The sequence below is a fragment of the Rhinichthys klamathensis genome, unplaced genomic scaffold (genome assembly GCF_029890125.1).
Source record: "Rhinichthys klamathensis goyatoka isolate OS25496 unplaced genomic scaffold, OSU_Roscu_1.1 h1tg000069l_1, whole genome shotgun sequence".
Lineage (NCBI taxonomy): Eukaryota > Metazoa > Chordata > Actinopteri > Cypriniformes > Leuciscidae > Rhinichthys > Rhinichthys klamathensis.
The window spans coordinates 691,671-718,415 of NW_026606612.1; the positions used below are offsets into that span (position 1 = coordinate 691,671).

Below are 26,745 nucleotides of genomic sequence, written 5' to 3' on the forward strand. Positions count from 1 at the left end.
TCAGTGACAAGTTTGAAATCTCAATTAAAGTTCAGTTTCAGCTAGAAATTTTCCTTTAGACATCTCAAATTCATCATCTCCCTCACATTTTTTTCTTATGTATGGACTGTTTGAAAAACAAACAATCAAAAAGAAAAAAAAAAAAGCATCTCACTTGCCTATTATTGGGCGAAATGGACAAATCAGTGGAAGGCGACCATCTTGTCTTACGTTTTTGAATGCTTGCACTCGCCCTCTTGTCTTGTGTATCACATTTTTGTAAACATTACCCAAATAATAATGATGAAATGCCACAGGACAGTTAGACTGGTAAGTAACACGGTAAAAATGTCACACATAAGTATTTGTATACATTTGTAAGTGTGTTACTGTGTGTGTTTGTGAAACATGCCTGTCCTTTCTATGGCTCGAAGTTGACATATTTTTACATATCAGTTAACCAATAAGTATTGAGCACTGTATATTAGATCAATTGAAAGAAATAACAAAAGGGGAAAAAAAAGAAAAATGTCACTCAGTTTTCCAAAATCATCATCAAGTTTGATCTTTATTCAACATTATTAGCCAGACAACCTGTGCTTAAGATACTGTTCTCTTCTTTTCCCTTCCAATAGTGTCATGAGAAGGACCCAGCGAAGGACGTTCATGGATACTTGAACCAATGAGAATTTAAGACCAGACGTCGCTTCTCCGGCCCTCTCACTACTGGACACTGCTGGGCGTCAAGCAACTCCAGAGCTTGTGGACTTGTTCACAGATGAAAATGAACTTTTAAAAACATTTGATCTTCTTCTTTTCACCTTTTTCATTTTATATCACATTTTGTAGGCCTGACTTTGTCCTGGTTCATTTCAAATTTTACGTACATTTCTTAGGTTTGATATAAGACTTTTAACTTTTCTTGAGTGACTGAACATCGTTCGCATAGCTCAAGCATTTAAAGTTTTACTTGTCTTTGATTTTGTCTTCTTTTGTGAGCCAGGCATCATTCTTACTTTTCTTGAGTGACTTTTCTTAATAGTTTTGATTTGATATACAATTGCCTGTGCTCAGTCATCCTGCCTGGATTTACAGTAGTGACCAACACTTTCATCCACGGTCTCTACACCAGTCCTACTTTTTCTTACCAATCCCTCAAACTACTTCAACGGTCAGTCACTCCTCCATCCAGGGCTATGAGAGGAAGAGACAAGACCCAGCTCACATCATCATGCAGGAGTTGAGGAGAGAGAATGGGAGTTGGGCTGGCAATGTTCAAGGTAAGGGATAAACCTTTCTTGTCTAATGTTTATCCACGCTATCTCTGGCTATGTTCATAATGGAATACTAGCTAACAACCAGTGCTGGGAAGATTACTTTCAAATTGTAGTCGGTCAATGATACTAAATTACATGAAAAAAAAAGTAGTTAGTAACATGATCCATTACATTATACATTTAAGGTGACTACTTTTTGATTACTTTTAACCTAACTCGTTTATTACATTGATGTGAATAAAATAATCTTGTACCTTATTGATATAAAAATAAAAAGAGAAAGAAAATCTATTCTAAGTACAATATGTCAGGGTTTCCCAGGGTTCATGATGGAACTGCAGAGGGTTCGTGAGTGTATCAAAATAAAACACTTCTTAAAAAGATGAAATATTTCATTTGTTTATCTGCATGTCATCAGAGGTATGAACTTAATTTTATTATTGATTTAATTTTATGGCCACACTTTAAATTAGGGTCCAATTTTCACTATTGACTATGACTTTTGCCTCAGTAAGCTCATAATTACTGCTTATTTATAGTTAGTATGGTAGTTGTTAAGTTTAGGTATTGGTGGGATTAAAGGATGTAGAATATGGTCATGCAGAATAAGGCATTAATATGTGCTTTATAAGTACTAATAAACAGCCAATATCCTAGTAATAAGCATGCTAATAAGCAACTTGTTAATAGTGAGAATTGGACCCTAAACTAAAGTGTAACCAATTTTATTATTGACCTAACATTCTCAGGGGTACTTCTGGTTCAGCTGACAAAAAAGTTGGGGAATCCATGCATTGCATGTAAATATGAAATTATGTGAATTTGTACATTTGAATGTGTTTTGAAGGACACACTGAGTGATAATTCAAATAATAATGAACGTGTTTGCCAGGAGTTGATTAGATGTGCAATGTTGCACTTGTGTTTCCTCAAAGTGAAAAGATTTCTGTAAATTCAGTGATCAAATGCTGTGTGGGTCTCAGTATTCAGTGGCTGCTGGTCTGTGTGTGCATTAAAGGATGCATTGTTTATGTTTTTTTTTTTCAAAGTGTCAGTAAAGACTTTTAGAAATGGACATTGTTAAAAATGTCTATTTCAAATAAAATCTGATCATTTGAAGATTTTTTATTAATCAAATAATCCTGAAAAAATATATTATAAAATATATTAAGGAGCACAACTTGTTTTCAACATTGATATGATAATAAATGTTTTGAAGCAGCAAATCATCATATTATAATGATTTCTGAAAGATTCATGTCATACCGAAGAAGATTGGAGTAATGATGCTGAAAATTCAGCTTTGACATCACAGGAATGAATAATATATTAATAGAAAACTGATATTTTAAATTGCAATAATATTTCATATTATTACTGTTTTTACTGTATTTTTTGATCAAATAAATGTAGTCTTCACCATCATTGAATGACTATCAATGAAGAAAGATGCTTTTTTTTGCCCACCGAATGGTGTAGTTAGTTAGGACATCTACCAGCAGGGCCTAAATGAACCATGCTATCCAACCAGTCCTTGGATACCTTGATTTATTGTTTTGTCAAAATCAGATTTGTGAAAAATGTTACAAAATTAGGTAGTTCACTTAAAGGGATAGTTAAAATGAAGTCATTAATTACTCACCCTCATGCTGTACCAACCCCGTAAGACCTTCGTTCATCTTCGGAACACAAATTAAGATATTTTTGATTAAATCTGAGGCCCCGTTTACACGAGAACGATTCCGGGTGAAAACGTAAAAATATTTTATCGGATGTGCCTTTCGTTTACACGGCAACGGCGTTTTGGGGACTTAAAAACGCAAAAAAGTGAAACCACCCTCCAGAGTGGAAATCTTAAAAACGCTCCACCGTCGCGTTCCCGTCTAAACGGTAAAAACGCAAATCTGCTCACGGTGGCTCTCGTCGCGTACGCGTTTACGTCACACGCATGCGCCAGTACAGGAAAATAACAACCAACATGTCAGATTATTTCCATACGTCGGACCTTCAAATTGCCCTGGCAGCTCTGAAAAACATACAAGAGTCTTTTCAGCAGTTGTACAAAATATTCTAAGATATTGGTGTTGTTGTGTGGCAGTGCTTCACATTGCCACCTAGCCGCCTGGGGTGCATACGACATCGAATTTCACACACTTTTGCGTCACCATATGCACGCGGATTTCCCAACCATAACGCTCGTCTAAACGGAGAAAAAAAGTGATAACTTTTGCGTTTTCTCTTTAGATCGTTTCCGTGTAAACATAGCCTGAGAGGTGGATCACTCCCCCATAGGCTGCCTAAGGGAATGAAACTTGACGGCCCAGAAGGTCATGGAAGAAAATGTTTAAATATTTCATGTGCCTACAGTGGCTCCACTATAAGTTTATCAAGCGACGAGAATACTTTTTGTGCGGAAAAAATACAAAAATAACGACTTTATTCGACTATTCCATTGCTTCCTTGTGGGCCTGAGACGAGAGTTCAAGAGATTTCCAGGACGCATGCGCGAGAACTGACGTTCTGAACTGAGAAGAAGAAGTAATTAATGACTTCATTTTCATTTTTGGGTGAACTATCCCTTTAATAATGAGTCATAAAAGAGTAAAAAATCATTACGTTCATTTATCACTTCTCATTTTGATGAACCGATGATATCTATTCTTAAATCCCAAGAATCGTTCTTTTAGTCTATGATGTTTTCAGTTGATGAATGAAAAAATATTTGTAGTGCGCCACTGCGCCTCTGATTCAATAAATCGCATTAGGGTTTGTGCTTTGTTACTTTTTATATGAAACAAACTTTCACGTTTAAAATTGTGTCAAGTTTATTACGAAATTCAATAAATACCATTTTGGGGCTCTTCAATATGGCGTGGCAGATCGCACTGCTATAGCACGAAATAAACATCAGAAGATGTTTAAAGAGACAGTACAACTTACTGAAATCCACATCATGTCTCATTAATCGCTCAAAAAGTGTTTCAACCAAGAAAAGACGTCAATGAAACAGTTTGTAAACAGTGTGACTTCGTAATGCTTCGTAAATGCTATGACTATGTAATGCTACATTACATTACAGAGCTCGATAGTTTGCTAGAAAAATGAACTATAGAGAGGAATATTTTGCTAAATATATGCACTATTTCATATTTTTACATTTATGTTCTTTAAAATTTCATGCATGTTTGAATAAATCCATCATGAAAATTGAAACGTTTTCATGATTTATTGACAGGGTTCCTAGTTTACAGCATTTGAGAGCTATTTTTTCCCTTGAGAAAATTTGCCATGTAACGTACCTCATGTGCAGTACATCCAAACGAATCGATATCGAATCAAATTAAATCAAAATTGAATGAATCGCAAGCTTGTGAATTTCTCTAATTGAATCTAATTGAATTGTGAAATTTGTGTGAATACCCAGTCCCAGCCCTAATAGCCTACAAACGATGAGCTGCAACAATATTAAAAATAGTATGGTAATAAAGTATTCTGAATAGCTTGAATAGTTGATATGCTCTCTTTCGCTTTCTCTCTCATCGCCATTTTACCATCTTCTCCCACTTACTCGAAAGCCTAAACAACATGTCTATTTCTTCTTCCAGGGCTCTAATTTTCCGTTGTCTCAATGAATGTGTGCGTTTCTGGTACTCAGCTTGCCATTGTCTTGTTTTCATGCAGGCATTCGCCCAAATTGCACTTGGTCGTGCTGCCTTCGATCCAGTTTGAGTAATGTGCCTGTGGTCTGGGTCAGACATTGCAGCTAAGTGGGTTAATGAAAGAGAGAGTAAGAGCGATAAATACTGAGAAAGAGATGGAGGGTAAGAAAATAGGGTGAGAAACAGACGGAGAGGTCGAGCTGCCTTTTTACTCTCTTGCTCTCTTTTCTCAAGCTGCTCTACAGGCGCTCCTGATAGCCGTTAGACTCAATCCTGGGAAAACAGGAAAGTCGTTAGTCGATCTGAAAACGTCTGATGATGTATCGCCCTCTTAAGATGTGCCGCTGATGATTAACGTGAGGTGACAGCGTTTTTTACCCACGTCAGTGGGGTCGAAGCAGCTGTCAATCAAGCTTGACACTGATTGACAGGGACCAGAGGGATGAGGACAGTGTGGAATGTCTTTCAGAGTGAAGCATCACTCAGAGATTCTGTTGGTGTGGTAACGGAGCCTCTGTTGGCATGGCAACGGAACATAGGGACACGAGGGCATTCTAGACTTTCAATGATAATAACTGCTACACAGAGATGGTGCAAATCTGATTTTGTGTCAGCCGTTGTTTCAGAAATAATGATACTTAGGCGGTAGACACCTTGCTTGTGTATACAAATTGTCTGACAATGTACCACTCTACATTGAACTTGTGTCTCTGTGTACCGACTGAGCAAACAACAAGCCTTAATCTATCATCCTGAAAACTGGGGAAATTTGACTTATAAATGTTAGTTTTCAAACAACAAAGATGATAGTCAATAAAAGCCTCTCAGGGATGGATGATGAAACAAGTTAGGGAAATGTGTAGTGTGGGTTTGTTGGTGCTCATTTGTTTTGTAGCTTTGTTGTGAATGAGTGAATATAGAGCTATGTTGTGTACTTTAGTCAGAGAAACAGAACAGTGTGTTATAAAGCCTAGACATTGGTGCTTTTTTAAAACTGTTTATTATAATATAAATGATAATTATGAATAATACTTTATTAATACATTTTATTTTATTATTATGTTTTAAATAAATCTTAAATCCGATTTCTACAATAATTTGGAAGAATCCTAATTTGATTCCAATATGATTTCACTTGTCTTAATAGGACAACATTTACCATTAGGATAACTTATATTCTAGTAGGATCTTTTTTTTGTTTACAGGATTCTTATTTGATTTTTGTTTGATTTCAAATTTGAAATACGACAAACTTTGCAAAGAAAGTAGGTGTAATAGGCATTATAGCTGCATGATCTCGATTCAAACACTCGCATAATCTTTTTCTTCAAGGACAGCGATTCGGCTGTGTCTATTAAACGCTTGACAAGTACTAACACATCGAAAAATCAAATCTTTGTTTGCGCTGTCGCTGAGCCAGAGAAAGCAGTTGTCATGATATGAAACAGTGTCACAAACAATCTTTTCAAGCACACAGTATCATTCATTTCTATGATACAAATATTCAAATTATCACAGAAGTACTGGGATAAAAGTTTATAGATCGGATATAAACAAATATACATTTTTTATCAATTACATCGTCACGCCAGTAGGTGCGACAAATGTCTAAAAACTCCATCTGTCATTGAATCATTTATTCCAAAAATGTGTTCAAAAACGCTGATTCATCCAGTAATGAAACAAGTATTTATGTGTGAGTCATTTAATCATTCATTCAAACCGATTTTTTAAACATTTTAAATAGACTGCAGCAGTTAATATTTTGTCAGAACCTCAAGTAAATGGCAGAAAAAAACAGACATATAAAGAAAAAGAGCTCTTAACTCACTGCTAAACTGAATAAAATTGAAAGTGTGTTTTCATTTTTTCGTTTTCCTTTGTGTAGAGCAGTAAACTGTCAGATAAAACTGAAAAGTAAAAGCAGGGTACAGAGTTCAAACTGTTGTCTGCTGAAGTGCACAAACGTTTGTGTGTAAAAAAAGTGGCAGCAGGAGAGATGGATTGACATGACACGGAGGTCATTATCCTGCACTGGTCTTTTCGCATCGGCTTTAACAGTATTGAGTAACAAATTAAGGGGATTTGGTTCCATTGTGTGTATTTGTGTGTATGTGTAATGGGTGCATTTATCACAGAGTTCATCTGTGTAATCAGGTCAAAAGGAATACCTTATGGCACAGGTCAGTTTGCTAACAGGCAAGTTACAGCTGAGTGTGCATGTGTGTGTGTGTTTTGACCCCCCTCCCCCTCATGGGGATGAATTGCCAGTTTATCAATGTGCACCTGTTGTAATTCACACCTCCATCACCACAGGAGTGTATTTGGCTCTCGTCCCTCGTACACTATGCTGGTTAAAGCTTAGCCTTAATCACAGCGCATGACTTCATTACGGATAGAGTTACAGTGACTTAATGAGCTCTTGTCCAGTCATGCACAGTGTCATAAGTCTCTGAGATGAGTGATATGCATATTTAATGGTGTAATTTCATTATGTCATTCATTATGTCGTTTAATGACATTCTGCTTCTTTGGAATGGAGGATATGGGCGAGAAAGTTGCGAGTAAGCGGATCTGTACGGCAGACAACAGTCAAAATATCATTATACCAAACACTGCAGTTCAATACCATATTTTGCTGTGCTGTTATTTTTTTTTTTTTTGAAGTGTGAAATACTGGATATATCAGATTAGCTGTCACCTAAGAAACGTTTGGTCTACATTTTCTTGCTGTCTGCTTTTACTGCAGGGATGCTCATTCCTATTCCTGGAGATTCACCGTCCTCTAGATTTTAATATAAAACTCAATCAAACATGCATTAATAGCTAATAATGATCTTTATGCCAAGGGGTCAAGGTTTATCTGGTTAGTATGTTCCAGGTAACCCCTGCTGGTAGATGCCGTAACTGTGCCATCTTGGGGCACAAATTGACGGCCGTTCAAAAGTAGACGTGCTTTGTGAATGATTTTTTTCCCCAAATGTCATATAAATCGCATTTTACAAATTTTTTTTTGCATGTGGTGGCCTTTTAAAAGTGTGAAATTGACTTATTCTTCACTGGCCTTATTCTGCCATTCATGTCAGGTCTCAGGATATAGGAAAGATCTGGAAAGATTGCAAACATTCACATTATATAAATGTAATAAAAATATATATATACAAAGTGTATGTATCGGTCAGGTTTTTCAGTTGAGTCTACCTAGAACCTCAGGCAGTAGTAATTTGTAATGCCTGATTAATCAAAAACATGTACAAAATGTAGCAAATGTATAAGCTAGCAGGCTAATCGCCTAGCGGTATGCAAAGCTAGTTTTCTGATCATAAAAAAATACAAAGAGCAAGAAATGTTTAATTTCACACTCTTCAGCTTCAGTTATATAAGGTTATATGCAGCATTATATAAAGACATGAATGGACATAAAACATAGGCTATAGTGATTTTGTAAGATTCTAATCATTTGGAGGCTTTCTAATCAGGCATTGAATAAAGAGGAATCATGCCAACTCAACGAACTGTTAATAACAGAAAATGTTGATTGAGCATCTGTGGCCTGAATATATTTGACCTTTGCAAATGATGTTTTGGACTAGGAAAAAGTGACCTGCTCATAGTGGTTGAATACCGGTAGTGGAAGTCCAAGTGATTTAAAACACGATCTGTGCCCTAGTAAACGATGTACTACACCACATCACAGCTCATGTTCGAATCTCAAACTACTTCCTCCTCCCTTTGGTGTCCATTAGCGAACGCTACATGGTGTGTTACAAAGCACCGAGGAGTGGACGATTGAGTGATTTGGGATGGGGCTCATTGTTTCATGGTAACCATGTGCTGATATTCATTTGGCCTAAACAAGGAACAGCTTGGTAATTAATTACCCATGACCAATGGGCAGGGGGGGTGAGCCAATGCTCGCGTGTGATTGGTCAAAACAGAAGCAGGCCATCACCAAGCCCTCAGGGGAGGAAGTGATCTCTCACCCGAAAACCTGCTCATCACTGCGCTCGTGTCTGTCAGAGTGTGTACGGTCTGATACAGATGTTATAGTTGCAGCCATTCATAACATTTACAGTATTTGGCGTACACTAGTAGTGCTGCTTTTCTTCCGCATCTGCTGGCCAAGAAAACTTTCCACGTAGAATCTCACACATCCTGTGTGTGTATGTATGTATGCATGTATGTGTGTGTATGTATGTATGCATGTATGTGTGTGTATGTATGTATGCATGTATGTGTGTGTATGTATGTATGCATGTATGTGTGTGTATGTATGTATGCATGTATGTGTGTGTATGTATGTATGTGTGTGTATGTATGTATGCATGTATGTGTGTGTATGTATGTATGCATGTATGTGTGTGTATGTATGTATGCATGTATGTGTGTGTATGTATGTATGCATGTATGTGTGTGTATGTATGTATGCATGTATGTGTGTGTATGTATGTATGCATGTATGTGTGTGTATGTATGTATGCATGTATGTGTGTGTATGTATGTATGCATGTATGTGTGTATGTATGTATGCATGTATGTGTGTGTATGTATGTATGCATGTATGTGTGTGTATGTATGTATGCATGTATGTGTGTGTATGTATGTATGCATGTATGTGTGTGTATGTATGTATGCATGTATGTGTGTGTATGTATGTATGCATGTATGTGTGTGTATGTATGTATGCATGTATGTGTGTATGTATGTATGCATGTATGTGTGCATGTATGTGTGTATGTATGCATTTATGTGTGTATATGTAAGCATGTATGTATGCGTGTGTATGTATGTATGCATGCGTGTGTGTGTGTGTGTGTGTGTGTGTGTGAACATGTCTGTTCATTTGGGTGTTTTTGTGCGTCTCTGTGTGCATCTGCTAGTAGCATTGTGTTTGTAGTGCTGCATGTTTTCATGACATGGGGGAGAACACTTTCTAACTCAAACGTATCTCATATTTACCTGAATTTATCTGCTATCATTTAAAGTTGTTTTAAAATCGACAACTGTGTAATTTCATAACTGTGGTACAACAATAGGTGGAGTGGATTGTAGCACCATTACAAAACATACATCGTTTAGATTTTGTGCGTTATTTTTAAATTAAAAAAGGTTAAAATATTATTGAACACATAAAAAATGAGCTAATGGGCTATTTTCTAGGTTTTATAAAGGGTTAGTTCACCCCAAAATGAAAATTCTGTCAGTAATTACTCTCCCTCATGTTGTTCCAACGCAGTAAGACTTTCGTTCATCTTCGGACCACAAATGAAGGTATTTTTGATTAAATCTGAGAGCTGGATCACTCCTCCATAGGCTTCTTAAGGGATCGAAGCTTGCCGGCCGAGAAAAGTTAAAGACATCGTTCAAATAGTCCGAGTGACTACAGTGGCTCAATCTTAAGTTTATCAAGCGACGAGAATACTTTTTGTGCGCAAAAACAAACAAAAATAACGACTTTATTCAACTTTTCATTTCCTTCTCTCTGGGCCTCGAGATTTCAAAAGTTCAAAAGTTGAATAAAGTCGTTATTTTTGTTTGTTTTTGCGCACAAAAAGTATTCTTGTCGCTTGATAAACTTAAGATTGAGCCACTGTAGTCACTCGGACTATTTGAACGATGTCTTTAACTTTTCTCGGCCGGCAAGTTTCGATCCGAGATCCGATCCGGCAAGATAGAAGCCTATGGAGGAGTGATCCAGCTCTCAGATTTAATCAAAAATATCTTAATTTGTGTTCCGAAGATGAACGAAAGTCTTACGGGGTTGGAACAACATGAGGGCGAGTAATTACTGACAGAATTTTCATTTTGGGGTGAACTAACCCTTTAATATTTAGGTCAAAGGTTGAATAAATGTTGTACACTATCGTTAAGGTGGGTACGATTTTTAATGTTTTTGAAAGAAGTCTCTTATGCTCACCAAGGCTGCATTTATTTGATAAAAAATGAAATACAGTAATTACAGTAATATTGTGAAATATTATTTCAATTTAAAGTAACTGTTTTCTATTTTACAATATTTTAAAAAGTAACTTATTCCTATGGTGGCTAAAGTAAAATGTTCATTTCCTTCAGAAATCATTCTAATATGCTGTTTTGGTGCTCAAGAAACATTTTTTATTAATATAAATGTTGAAAACAGTTGTGCTGCTTAATATCTTTGTGGAAACGGGGAGGCATTTTTACCAGGATTTTTTTTTTTTTTTGATGAATAGAACAGCATTTATTTGAATTGAAATAGCTTTTTATAACCATTTACAAGGCTTTTCTACCTTTGATAAATGTAATGCATCCTTGCTGAATAAGTATCAATTTCTTAAAAAAAATACTGACCCCAAAGTTTTGAATGGGAATGTACATCAAATTAAACTGAGAAATCTGCTGATTCAGATGACGCCAGCCGTTGTCACATAATATTCATTAACCTAATGCAAATCAAATTATAACCCAGAAGTGAATGTAATTTAAAAAAAAAAAAAAATTTTTTTTGTAAAAATCTTGTACACAGATATTTAGAGGTTGTACGATCACCTAGAATAGTAGATGGTCAAATATGACAGGGAATTTACCGCTGTAGTGTGTATAAACGTACCCTGAAAAATCGAAAAATTCTCACAAAAATCTGATTTAATACTGGGAAGCTTGATTTTGGCATCTATGCCTCAGTTGCAATCAGAGCAAACCGCTGCTGGCTGTTATTTAGGCGTCATTATGAGGAGAGAGGACTTCAGTAAAGGTTACAGCTCAGAGGCAGGAGTTCATAAACACTGCTTAATGGAATCGCGCTCACAGTGCCATATGACAGATACACCTTAGAGACTGGAGTGTGTGCGAGGTGTGTATTTGGGAACGTATGCTTGCACGGAAGCCAAGACAGAAATGCTGGCTAAATGTCTAAGTATGAAATGAGCTTAGTTAGAGGTAAATATCAAGTTGTTTCCCTCTGATAGTGTTATTTGCCTGTTTCGGTATATATGTGTGTTGCATGTACCCAGAGATTTGACGTAAGAAGGCAGGCCGCATACCTCCATAGTGTTGCACTGGATTACTAGACAGCCTAATCTCTCACTTTAAGTGTGATCTGTGTGTGAGTGCGCGTGCATGTGTGCGTGCGCTTCTTCTGTTACACGATATGTTACAAACCTCTGTCATCTCTTTATGCTGAATTAAATAACATTTTTGTGTGTTCCGGAAATTGAATCAACTGTCTCGGGTTTATTGGGATTCATTCTGTATAACTGCATCAATGAATGTTAATTCAGTTTCTGGTTGTTATCAAAGCTTTCCCACCCCGCTCTGAAACAGAGCTCGTATGAGATGGGAGGGAGTCTGTGATGGGCTTTTGTACAAACATTTTGTCGAATACATAATTTATTACTTCGCCAGGAAGAACTGAGATGGAGGACTGCGTCGACGCCTTATCTGTTTCCCAAAGCAATGAAAGAAACAGAGATGCGTTACAGGGCTCAAATGTACACACTTGTATTTATCATTTCACATCCTCTCTCGCCCTCTAAAACGTGCACAATGTCAGGATACCTTTGAATCACCTGTCGCACATGTTGTCGGCTAGCCTTCCTTGTGTTCGCTCTGTTTACTCGTGTCGGTTTTACTTGTAAGTCTTGCTTGGTTTGTTCTGGATTGCGGTAATCATGTTGGTTTGCTTCTAGTTTTGATCATCGACTGCTTTTAAGATCAATAAGTCATTCTAAGTGGCATTTTAGCTGACACCAACACACTTGCCCAGGCTTGTTGGAAGCTTTCTGACCATTGTAGCCAATCTGAGGCCCTTGGGGCCCTTTCTCTCGTCTTAAGCCAATTGTCAATCAGGCCTTAGGCCGCGCACAACTGTCTCGCAGAAAATCAAGAGAGAGCAATCTATCAGAGCAGGCAGATGCATGGATATTATACAGCACCACGGGGAATGTGCGTGTATATGTAACATTTTTTGTCGTCTGTGTCAGTTAAACTTAAGCGTTAGTGGTGGCCATCCAGCAAATGTTGAGCGACACTGGAATTCTTCACAATAAACACCCATATACAGTGACAACAAGCATAGATGCAGTTTGAGTGTGCAAAAATAAAACAAAACAAATATTACAATAGATGATGTATTTATTGAATATATAACAACTGAAATGATGTGTACATTTCTAATTCAACAGCTACATTAGTCAACAATGGTTCAGAATGAGATCAAAACCTGCCTTGAGCTCTTTGGGTTTAACATTAAGAAAAAACACCAGTGAAAAGCCGTGCCTTCATGCCAGTGTGACTGGCTATCAGTAGTAGTACAGTAAAGAAAAAAATAACGCATTTAATGACTATGCAGTTAGAAAGCTCCTAAACTTCAAGATATTGGGGCAAAAATGCCCCTGTATGAGTTTTTGTCTCATATTGAATTATTTATATCATATGTAAAGGGATAGTTGACCCAAAAATGAAAATTGTGGCATCCTTTACTCACCCTCAAGTTGTTCCAAACCTGTAGGAATTTCTTTCTTCTGTTGAACACAAAAGAAGATATTTTGAAGAATGTCACAAACCAAACAATACTATGGAAGTCAATGGGGTCCATCAACTGTTTGGTTAACCATATTTTTCAAAATAATTATTTTGTGTTCAGCAGAAGAAATAAACTCATACTGGTTTGGAACAACATGAGGATGAGTAAAAGGTGATACAATTTTCAATTTCACTATCCCCCCTTAAGCAATATCACATGAATGCTGTTTTTGTCCCAAATAGCACCAGTGCAAATGTGATATTGATTTTATACAACAGTTCAATAAATACGAAGTTAATATTGTGTTATGATTTAGACACAATATTGACTGTTTTTGCTCAATTTTGCCTACGAAAATATGACCTATAAAGCCACTATTGTGCAAAACTGTTGTGTGTCTCCGAGCAACAGACAGCGGTGTTTCGTTTCTGAATGACTTCGCGTTTTTAGCAAATCAATGAGGTGAAGTATTGATTCAGTGGCCCATTCATAAGTGGAGCCATTTACTTAATTCCTGAATGAATCGACCTGTTGAACTAATTGAATGAATAAGATACTCAACGACTTACTCGTTAAGACATTTACCGCCACCTACTGGCAGTTTTGGTTTCTTTTTGAGAGTATCATTTCATTAACAAAACAATTTCATATTTCCATATTATTAAGAAACCCATTTAAAACCTATTAATCCCATTTCATTATTTATGCAATTGTAATTGAAGTGTAAATGCAATCAGGCCACCTCTGAACTGCTAAACGGACTGTAAATATATCTAAATACTAATTCAGATGCAGCTTGTGAAAAAAAAAAACGTGGCCGTTGTAGCTTAAGTGTTGAATCAAGTAAAAAAAAAACTCTTGGTAATGTCTTTTTGATGCTTTTCTCATTTAACACATTAATGACTTTAAATGATCTTTTGGGGGTAATTTCTCAGCCAAAACTGATGTGTGAGCATTTTTTTTGATTAATAAGATTAATTAATCGGCGTATCATGTAGTTAATTAGAATCAAAATTCAATGGCTTGATCAATTTTTTAATTTTAGTTTTATTTCCAATTGAAAACGTGTTTTTACATTTGATGTGACGTGGTTTTAAAAAATAGTATGCTAATATACTAATAATATAATATTAGTTTTTTGATCGTATAAATGATGTTCCTCATGCTTTTAACCCAGAAACTGTGTAAACATCAAATGAAACTGGAACATGGATTTACACTGGACTTAAAGCCACCTGAGAGCACTTTCAGAAGTCTGCTACATATCACTGGTGTGTATCTGATATCCCAGCTGTCAATCAGCATTTCAGACGGTTCTGTAACATGCATTTAAAAAAAAAAAAAAAAAAAAAAACCTTCCTGGAGCTGACATTGAGCCTTGAGCTCCTTAGGAGAAAATGTGTGGGAGGTGTGTGTGTGTGTTTTATTTCATTTATTTATTTTTAGTATTATTGCAAGAGATGGTGGTTTCATGTATGTACACAATGTGTCTCTAAAATGCCTTTTTCAGTAGGCTGTGAATAGGTGTTACTATGGACTTTAAGACAAAATCTATATAACTGTGTCTGTATATAGCAGTCTCTGTTTGTGTGTGTGTGTGTGTGTGTGGAGGAAGGTTCATTTGAATAGTTGCTATGGAAACCAAGTGCTGTTAAAATGAGAGGCAGAGCCAAATAGAGCATCTTAGTCTCTCCTTGCTCTCTTGTTCACTCAGCTGCTGTTCTCCTAGTTTTCTATCTCCCTATCTAGTGCTCATCCTTCCGATCTGTGTGCTTCACTTTGCTTACCTCCTCTTAACGAGCTGATCATTAGAACGTTTTCTCTTTTCGCCACTACTCTCGTTCTGTCTCTGCTTTATTCGTTTAGTCTTCTAATTTTCTCTTTTCCGTTTTTTTGTTCAATTTCTTTTTGCAGCTCATCTCCATACTTTTCCATTCCCCCTCTACTGAGTTCTCGCTCTCTCTTTTTCTTTCTTTCTTTCTCTTTCTTCCTCCCACACTTTGTCCTCCTCCGTCTCTTCTCTCTTCTGCAGCAGAGAGAGCTAATTCACAATTAGCATGTGTACCTGCAATTAGCACTGACAAACCTCCAATAATTAGCCTTGTAAAAGCAGTCTTCCTTTTTCAAGCGTGTTTGCTTTCTTTCCGAGCAATGGTTCCCTTATGTTGTCCTTTCATCCTTTTGTCCTCCTCTTCACCCACCATGTTTTTCTTTACCTGTTCTTTAAAGACCCTTGAAATGAGTTATGTGGCTGTTAGTTGGCATGTCATTTAGTCTGTTATGCTCCAAAAATAGGCTGCTACTGGTTAAATATCTACTGTAATATAAGGAAATACATGATTTTAATGTCGCTTGCAAAAAAAAAAGATACTTTTTACACGCAAAATGGAAGAAGTCTGTTCACCAAGACTGCATTTATGTAATCAAATATGCATATTGTGAAATATTATTACAATTTAAATGAAGAGTTTTCTATTTGAATATATTTCAACATGTAATTTAATCCTGTGATGTCAAAGCTGAATTTTCAGCATCATTACTCCAGTCTTCAGTGTCACATGATCCTTCAGAAATCATATTCTGATATGCTGATCTGCTGGTCAAGAAACATTTCTTATTATTATCAATGTTCAAAATCATTGTTTTGTGTAATCGTTTTTTGTGAAAACCATTTTTTTTAAAATAAAAGTTCAAACAAACAACATTTATTTGATATAGAAATCTTTTGCAACATTATAAATGTCTTTACTGTTACTTTTGATCAATGCATACTTGCTGTATAAAAGTATTAGTTTTACTGACCTCAGATTTCTGAACGGTAGTGTATGTCTGCGCAAATTCCCGTTTCAATGAAAAATGTCAAGATATGAAACTGCACTAATCAAACAATTTTGTGTTTTTTAGTATGTTTCAGAAATTCCATCATTAGGTGCAGTAAGCGATTTATGAGAAACAATGTTGATATTTGAAATGAACCCAAACAAACACACCCCTTCCTTCATTGCCCCCCCCCCCCCCCCCCCCCCCCCCCGAAAATGCACAAACACTCAATGCAAGTGTGGATGAGAACTTTATCATAGCTGAAGCAAAGCAAAATAATGCTTCTGAAAAAAATGAACAAAGTGAAGATGACGAACAAATGACAAGGAAGAACAAAAAATAAACATACAGTACACAAGAATACAATCAAGAGTTCATTGTTAATCGTCAGCAGCACAGAAGCTCCAGACAAACAATTGCTGTGCCCGAAATCTCCCACTACTCACTATATAGTGAGCTCGCCATTTTGTAGTGCTGTCCGAATGTATAGTGATGAGTATTATACCCTATATAGTCCACTCAATGTATCCCAGAATGCATTTTGAAAAGTAGTGTACAACCGATGGTCACTAACCCAGGCCCTACCATCATACATTGCGCTGATCGTAAAAGACCTATCAGCATCATCTTCATCTTTAACTTACAATTTGACGACGTCTCGCTAGCGTAGCAAGAACAGCACGTCGTTTTCTGTGTCTAGAAATCCTGTTTCTTTTGCTAATCCGCAAAATCTTCTGAATCAAGAGAACAAACAAACAAAAAAGATAAATATTGAGTGGCATCTCCACAGAGTCTAAAAGCTGTTTTATTAAGAGTATTATGAGCAAGATATTTGATAACGTAGATCTGTTTTTTTTTTCCCTAATGTTGACAGGCAAGAGAAAACGGTGTGGCGCGAAAATGAAAATAAATGAAATATGTGTATTAATTTTATTTATGTTTATAAGTTATAATCATGTGTGGAGTAACGAATTATAACAGAAACGGCCAGAAATGACTTTTAATTTTACAATTTTGGAGAAATAAGCTCAATATAATGTAATGTATTTATAAAAAAAAAAAACTATTTAGCCCAGAGCTGGCTCGGCACCAGCTGACAGATGATGGCGCGTTTAATCAACGGCGCCGAGAGACGACCGAGTAGTGTCCGAAAGTGGTGTTTCTATTATGCTGGTGAGTCACTATATAGTGCTTTACTCCCTACCCCCTACATAGGGGTTAGGGAGTAGTGGTTTGAGTGGAGATTTCGGACACAGCCAATGACACTCAAAAACTGCCCAGTTATTATAGCTAACATTACAACAACAGCATGTGTTGTTGTTTCTGTGAAACACAGCAAAACCAATGTTACTCAATACTCACGTATGGAGCAGAAACAATGCTAATATTATTAACACGGGTCCTAAAAAAGCTCTTGCCTGTTCATAACCCCTTTTTTTTTTACAGTGATAGTCCTCTGACCTTTTCTCTTTTGTAATGTCTCTCAGCCATCTCTCTTTCTACAGTCTTTCTTCAAATCTCTCTCTTGCTCACTCGCTCTCCTCTACCATCATGAGTGTATACCCCCCCTGCTGCTGATTGGGTACAAGTGTGTTGTGCTGCTCTGTCCGATCCACTTTCAGAAATCGCTTACTGCACCTTTAACAAACAGACAGAAACGTATTCCCTAATAACTAACTTGTTTCACACCTCTGCTAATGAAAATGTCTCTAAATAACAATAAGTGTTCCTCAAAAACATCACAGAAAGATAACTGGCCAATGTCAGTTACTGTGTGTGTATTTGTTTGTGTGTGAGAGAATATGCTGTTTGCTGATAAATCATCTTGTATCTTATTCATCTGATTGCATTTGGTATTCATTGTGCACACATTACTCACCCTATTTATCTCTCTCTCTGTACACACACAGTTAATTTTTTCTCTCACTGTGTTTCACAATCTAGGTTATTTGAACTCTTTCAGCTCATTTTTGAAGTGCATGAATGTGTTGGCCAGGCTTTGTCTACACTGTAGGAACCAAATGTCCCCATAAATGACAGAAAATAGCATTAGTTAGCTCAGGATAAAAACAACTGATGTCAATGGCAAATCCCCAGTATAAAAAGCGTCAAATAATAATTTGGGGAGAAAATTGTCCTCAGATCTGACAAAACCTCCACTTGGGATGTTATTATTAAAGGTAAAAACTGTATTTTTATAAAAATGGCAAAATCCATCCTGACCTCTGTAAAATATAAATGATTATAGGCTTACCGTAGTGATTTAGGGCGAGATGGTTTAATGATGTACTCTCTCATTATTAAGTTGTTAATTTTGAAGAAAAAAGTTACATTGTAGCTCTAATTGTAAAAACTTTCTAAGTCTTTTGCATGTCCTTAGTTAGATAAACATAAGTGTTTACTGCTGCAAATGACCTCATTTCTCAAGACTGCCAGTTTCTGTGATTTCTGTCCAACATACGTCAATAATGAAGAGGACAGACCCTTGAAATGAGGTCACATGCTCTTTTTAAAACGACAGGTCTCTCGTCAGCTTTACTTGACTCAACTTTCACCAGCCAGAGTCAAGTTCAGATCATGTAGATTTGATGCGAATTCATCTCCCAAACTAAAGTTGTCTTTTTCTCTGTCTGCAGGGACTGTATCTTCACTCCTCCGCCATGCTTGTCAGCCTCCACCTCTCCTCTTCCCCTTTCTCCGACCGTCGCGTCCTGTCTTTGGTCTCCCTCGCTTCCTCTTCCAAACCGACCCTCTCCCTCTCGCTGCTTCTCCTCTCTCTCTTCTTCTTCCCCACCTGCGAGTCTCGCCGTGGAGGCGGGATCGGGACGCCCGGCGGAGAGCGAGGCCAATCGATCATCAGCCCTCCTCATTATCCTCCACCAGGAGTCAATCCAGTGGGTCCTCCCTTGCCACCAAAGTTTGCTCAAGGCCTTAGCATCGCAGTGATCCTTGTGGGAAACTCCAGCGAGGTGTCTCTCTCTGAAGGTCTGGAGAAAGAGGACTTCCTACACGTGCCTCTCTCTCCCAAAGTCGAGCTGGTCACAATGAACGAAACAGACCCCAAGAGTATCATAAACCGCATCTGTGCTCTAATGTCACGGAACTGGCTCCAGGGCGTGGTGTTTGGGGACGATACCGACCAGGAGGCCATCGCCCAGATATTGGACTTCATCTCGGCTCAGACGCACATCCCCATCCTGGGCATCCGCGGAGGCTCTTCCATGATCATGGCCGCCAAGGTATGACAGACGTTACTGCTACCTACACATTTTAGGGCATTTTAGGTGCAAAGGTTGTTCAGATGAGGATACATTTTGCTGCCTTTATAAGAAACTTCATTTTCGACAGATTCTAAAACACATCACAAGCATTTTTAGTGGATAAAGCAATCCCAGAATGCATTGTGATCAAGCAAGTGAAGCTTGTTCCAAGATGGTTTGCAGAGTTTAAAGATTTGCTGATTATAAATCCTAATGTAAATTTTTTTATTTCTTAATATTAGCACATTTATTTGACACTTTTAAAGGTTCCATTAGTTAACTACATTAGTTAACATGAGCCAACTATGAACAATACTTTTATTAATCTTAGTTAATGTAAATCTCAACATTTACTAATATTAAAAATCAGAAATGATATCTGTTAACATCATGTATGCACGGTGATCCAACAAATTTGAACATTGAACAATTAACTAACATTAACAAAGATTGATAAATTATATAAATCCTTGTTAATCCATGTCTGCTAATATGTATTTATTAGAGGGAATTTTATCAATCTTTTCAATATATTTGAATGATATACACGTATATATGTCAGTTTTGAATTTAAGTCTTTCACCATTCATGTAGATAGGAACTATATTTGTCTTTTAATTAAATATGAAATGGAATTTTTTTCTCTGTTGTACCGTATGAAACCGCTTCTCGAACAATAAAATAGTATAGGGCGGGGCTTCATTTTGTCCACCAGGAATTGACTGGATCTTTGTGGTTTGCTACTGCTGTGATCTCATATTAGTGACACGTTGTCCCCCCTCGGGCCGAAAAATCTCATCAGAGAAGAGAGATCATGTTCTCTCAATGTTATAAACAAATGTTCTTTTAAACCCTGTTTAGACCTGGTATTAAGGTGCGTTTTGGTCGATCGGATCACAAGTAGACGACGCTAAATACAGGTGTAAACGGGGTCCAAAACATTGTGAGCTTGTCCACTTCTAGAGGTAGTCGACAACACATTAGACTGGATTGCTTTCGTGGTGTAAACGCTCATGTGGTCGAATGCGTTCGAACAGCCGCAAAAGAGCCTTCTCTCCGCCTACTGACCTAAGGCATAAACATTATGGGAAGCGCGCTAGACAGACGGGATTTAAACTTTGTCGGCTGAATAACCAAGTTTGGTTTGAAGATAAAAAACGCACAATGTTCTCTCACCATTCCTGATTTCTAACACACACTCACAGCGTTCGGCTGGTCTTGTGGGTGTCAGAGCAGAAACGAAAGCTTAAAGGGGTCATATAATGGTACATGCACTTTTACAAGTTGATTGTACTGAAATGTGTGTTGGCAGTGCCTGTACACAACCATCATAAAATGATAAATCCAGTGTTTTTGTTTTAATCTCCTTATATGTTTTCCCCTGCCTCAAATTGAGCCGTTCGATTTTGTGACGTCACACGCTCGGAAGCCCCTCCCACGATTGTTGATTGACAGCATCGTTTCAACACAGACCCGCCCTCGCTCGTGAGGGAGCTGTCAATCATAGTCTGCGCGGACCGGCGTATCATTGTTGATATGCTGGAGCACTGTCTATGAGCAGAATGGCGTCTAAGCGATTGTGGTGTTCTGTTCTTGGGTGTAATAACGAACACAGCAGTCATTTTGATGTTCCTAAATCCGAACTGCTGAAGACGCAGTGGCTGAGTTTGTTTTCGAAGGGAATATTCCCCACGAGCAACGTCAATGCTCTCATGTTTGCGCGAATCATTTCTCACCAGACTGCTTTATAAACGAGGGTCAGAATGAGCTGGTTTTGCTAAGAAGCTGCTCATGAAAAAAGGATCGGTACCAGCTATTCGTGTTCCTGCTGAACCTCTAGAACAACTGAAGTGAGTGTAACGTTTTATTAAACTTTATATTAATATTTATATTAATCTTTGCAAATCGCTAGCTGCACGCTTCACAATGAATGCGTCTAAGGTTTACACTTAGGGTACATTACGTCATGTTTTCTATGTATGACGTTCTCAATATAATTCATAATCCCACGTTTATACTGAACAACGCGTTATGGTTATTGTGTTACAAACGGTGTACGCACAGAACAGAGAGGCGGGGTGAGCAAAGCTCATTATCATTTAAAGTCATATGCACTGAAACGGCGTGCTGAAAACAGAGCTGTTTTTAACCAAGTAAAATAAGTGTTTTCTTACAATACTAATGAGAATTTTTAATTAAAGTATATTACAAACTTTTAATTTAGACCCTAAAGAATCATACTAGCTTGTACAAAAATGGCATTATATGACCCCTTTAATGCTCGTCTCTGTATGTTTTTCCGTCGTCTCCGGGCGCATTCGTATGTAAATTACTTCAAGCTTATTTCGTCCATTAGATCAAAAGATCTGAAAAAGCCCATACATTTACCCTTCCCACAAAAGAAATGATTACAAAAGTGGTCGAAAGTGGACAAAAGAGACGGATTAAAACACGGATTAATAACATTTCAATGTTATCTGGTCTTTAATAATGTTCTTAAAACATTAGCAAAAAATCTTTATTTATAGATCCTTCATGGAACGTTTTTTTCTGAAACTTTTTAGTTGGACATTTGTCTAACCTATTTTAAATGTTTCTTCTTGTTCAGAGAACATTTAAAAGTAATGTTCCCTTAACGTTAGCATGACCAAGAAAAAAACGTTTTGAAGTTTAAAAATTGAATTCAGAAATAGCGTTTTCATAACTTCATGGGAACGTTAGCAAAACGTTGCAAAATTTGTCTTAGCCGGGGAGCTGCAAGTGAGAAGGGAAGTTATCGTGAATTAAAAATAAATAAAAATGATGTGCATGGATAAATCATTTATAATTAATCCTCAAATATTCCATAGAAAAAAAACAAGAATGGCCAAATTTGATTTCATGGTGACTTTAAACCACAATGTTTAGATAACTAACCTTAAAGGGATACTCCACTTTTTTTGAAAATAGGCTCATTTTACATGACGTAATGATATGACGCAGCGCCTGAAAATAGGCTACCTTCCGTCAACACAACGGAACTATTTTCAGGCGCTGCTTCATATCATTACGCCTGCTGCACTCATGGTACGGCAGTAAAGTTTCTTGATTATTACGCAGGAATGAGAGTATAGTTCCTATCAGCCTAGAAAATCGCAACTTTACATTTTCCGTCGGTCTTAGTGCACGATGTAACTACAGAAGAGTCAAGTTTTAAATAGGAAAAATATCGAAACTCTTTGGTCCTTTTTTTTTTTTTTTTTTTTGAAATGCTAATGGTCTTGTCCACTTCAATGATGTATGCTAAGCTATGCTAAAAGTTGTACCACCAGAACCGGAGATCGGCTGAATGGATTCAAAAACGGTAAAACTCAACAGTTTAACTCTGGGGGAGTTGTAAAATGAGCCTATTTCCAAAGAAAGTGGAGTATCCCTTTAAAGACACATTGCGTGCTTCACATGAGTGGCAGTAAGTTGTGTAGATCATTCCAGAGAACGTTTAATTAGGATGCTTGGAGAGTAGCTGCCTGTGTAGACAGTAGACTCACTCGGGTTTGGAACAGAGCCACACTGCCTTCTTTCCCCCCCTCAATATCTTTGATTCCTCTCATGCATGTCTGTCTATACACATACATCCACATGTTCCTCTCTTTCTCTTTCTTTTCCGCCAAGGTCAGAGTTGTAGCAGACTTGTGCCTGCTGTTAAGTCAGTGGAGGTCTGAAGTGCTGGAAAGAGATGCGACAGAACGCATAGTGTTGTTGTGTACTGTCAGTGCTGTCGTGAACTACCCGCAATGTGCTTCATTAAGAGGACTGTGTTCCAAAGAGGCAGAAGAAAATTAGAGGGAAAATAAAAGCTATGCAGATTTGTTTTTCAAAAGACAATGTTTTTTTTCTCTCTCTGGCCAATAAGAAAGAAGGTAATAAAAAAAAAAAAAGATGAGACGGAGGGAGGGAGAAAAGTGCAGAAAGAGAAGGAAATGTCAGAGGGACTTTTTGTAAATGCCACACAGTAAAAAACAGGGAGTCAAGTACATTTATTTTGTCATCTTGGAGAAAAAAAGGAGAAACGGATGGGGACGATAACTGCAGACACCTCGCATTGTTAAATACAACGTGAAGACGAATATCACCTAGACTTTAACACAACATTCTCAAGCTTTTTGCAGCTACATGCATAATCACGGCCGTCCCAAGGAGGCTTATTTTTAAACAGTTTTCGCAAACTCCGCACACCCAGGGTATCTCGGGGTGTTTAACGGGGGCAGCCGTTACTGCTGAAACCAACCTGGTTGTAAATCAGTGACCCCCATCCTGAACAGCCTTTGCTTTAATGGAACAGGTTTCCATTATATTTCTCAAGAGAGACACTATTTATCCAAACACAGACTGCAGTTTATTTCCAAGGAGAAGTTCAGCTCAGATCAGTTTTCCCGATTGGTGCTTCTTTGATGTTGACGGCTGCAGATGGTTGATGTGTCAAGATCTCGTTACAGAGAATCATGCTTGATATGAACTGAAGATTGAAATGTGAACGGTGGACGTGATACTTTTTCACTGGATGAATTTTAGGGACTGACTGAGAATATGAAATATATTGTCAGGCTGGAGACTAAAAATATAAACAAATCAATTATTCTCAATTAAACATATATATCAATACGAAGAAAATTCTTAGTAATTACTTTATTGTGGCAGATGAAAGCATAATAGACAAAAGTGGCTTTAGAGGTTTTTTATTTCATATCATTGAATATACTTCACAGGTCTACTGTCCAGTGTTGTTATTATTAACTAAAATTAAAATGTAAAAAATATTTGAAAAATGTTTAAATGAAATAAAGCTGAAACAAATTATAAAAACTTAAGCTTAATAAAAAAAAATTGTGCTGTCAAGGCGATCAATCATGATTAATCGACTCTAAAATAAAAGTGTGTGTCTATATAATATATGTGTGTCTATATATTATTGTATTTATATATATAATGTGTGTGTGTGTACATGTATGTGTGTATATAAATACATATACACACAAATATATATGTAAATATAATAATATATATATACACATATATATTATAATTTTATGTTGGAATCGATTAATATTTCAATAATAAAATAATATTTGCATTGGAAACCAACTAAAAATAAGTCGAAGTACTAAAATTACAAAAATGATTAGAGCATCTTCCGTATACAGTTACTTATTTGCACTTATTGGCGTACCTTCTCCATCCTAAATGCACCTTAAAATATATTCTATAATAGTTTACATATATGTATATTTATACTTGTATTACTGTTTGCACTTTTGATTAGATGCTTTTGTATTTTATTGGTTTTGTCCTGGACTCTATGCAGTGACCAGTAGTTGCAGTTGAATCTAATCTAAAAAAAAGAAAGAAATTGAAGCTAAATATATAAAAAAAACTAATGAAAGTGACACAAGCATATAACAAAATGACTAAATTAAACTTAAATAGAAAAAAGTACATATAAAAATAAAAGCTATTCAAAATATGAATAAATACTATAATATTCTATAAAAAATAACACTGATACAGTCCACAATCTTTACAGTTCACAATCTACCGTTTTGCAGTTGAATTCCAGTTCAGTCTGTCCGAGGTTGACTAAACAGCCGTCCGCACAGGACGTGTTCTTATATTTTGATTATGACTTTTTAAAATTGTTATTTAATTGTCGGTTTAGATATGCATTGTGATTGTGATCCAAAACACTGGAATAAATCAACCAGAGACTGATTCAGAATGAACTGCCAAATGCTTGATTTCCCCCATGATCATGGGTCATTGGTGCTAAAGTAGACATGAACCTCGTGGTTAAGACTTGCAAAATACAATAACTTACTTTTTTAATTGTGTGATTTTAATGTCTCCCATTAATTTTAGATGTACATAGATCCGTTTTAAACGCATTGGGAATGTTCAACTCGTCTGTCAGCAATCTCTTTGTTCTAGATCTATTTTTTGCCATATCTGCAGGGTGTTACAAGGAGAGGAGCTCTTTTTAGTGTTGGTGAAGGGCTGTTAAAACATGCCACATCCTCTCGTAAGCCACTGAGGAGCTCGATAAGGGGCTAATTGAATTAGCGGAAACATTTTACCATGCTTGATGCCTTTCCAACCACACATAGCCTACATAATCGCACCGTTATCTTTCTTTTATGACTCTTCTTCGTTCCCAAGAGCAGTGGAGTTGATGGAGATATATAGATTTGTATTATATAGAGGCAGAAATGGGGGGAAAAAACGATAAAATCATCTAGTATACGCACATAAGCCATTATAAGCATTATTAAGACTTGTTTCTAATTCTGTGACTTTACCCCGTGACGTTGGACTCCGTCCACCATACTAACTCTAGGCAAGCATTGTGCTGGCTTATCTGTTCCATGTGCGAGTGTTAATGGGGAGTCATAGGAGCGCTGGGATACTTAACGAGCGCAGTCGCACTGCTAATTTCATGCTTAATGGGAACACATGCAAATTCAGCCTCTCTCACTGGCACATGGAAGCATTAGATGTGCATGTTAGGTATAGCAGGGAGAGTTTAGATGCACCTGCTTGGCCGGTTCATCCAACACATTTGCTCACACACACACACACACACACACACACACACACACACACACACACACACACACACACACACACACACACACACACACACACACACACACACACACACACACACACACACACACACACACACTCACACTCACACTCACACTCAGAGAGAGCAGTGCATTCTCTTCTGCATTTGCATTTTCAGTCATTTGTGTCTGCTATGTTTTAGTATGCCACATCTGTCCATTTCATTTTTTTCAAATGTTTTATTTAATCAGTTGAAACTGTTGTGAATCCGCGTGACTTCATTTTTTTGCATATGTGGTCACTTTAGAGTCTGTTATTCTGCAACACTGATTTACAACACAGCAGGCTTCAGAATTTTCTTCATTGAAAAACTAGGAAACAATCTAACCTAATAATTTTAGTTTAATCCAAACGGAAATATATAAAATAATTACTATAAAATCTAACTTTTCTCTAACATAAAGTTTTTTTTAATCTTTAAATATAATTTTAACATTATGACATAAAATCAATCAAAAATATATTTTAGATTCTACAATATTTCTCAGTCACTAATCAATTAAGCAAACTTGTTATGACATTGGCATGTGAATTCCTCTTGAGTGCTGCAGTCATTAACACTAAATGGGGACAAACCAAATACTAAAGGC

General features: G+C 36.9%; 1 protein-coding gene across 3 annotated transcripts in view; it reads left to right on the top strand.

Moving 5' to 3' along the window:
* Positions 1 to 728: 728 nt before the first annotated feature.
* The window catches only part of grin2bb (glutamate receptor, ionotropic, N-methyl D-aspartate 2B, genome duplicate b), a 132,230-nt gene continuing 106,213 nt past the window's right edge, over positions 729 to 26,745 (top strand). For all 3 annotated transcript variants that reach the window (XM_056250483.1, XM_056250484.1, XM_056250485.1), the window contains exons 1-2: positions 729 to 1,259; positions 18,875 to 19,477. In XM_056250483.1, coding sequence (XP_056106458.1) covers positions 1,233 to 1,259; positions 18,875 to 19,477 — 630 coding nt within the window. In that variant the 5' untranslated portion in view covers positions 729 to 1,232. The remainder of the gene's footprint in view (positions 1,260 to 18,874; positions 19,478 to 26,745) is intronic.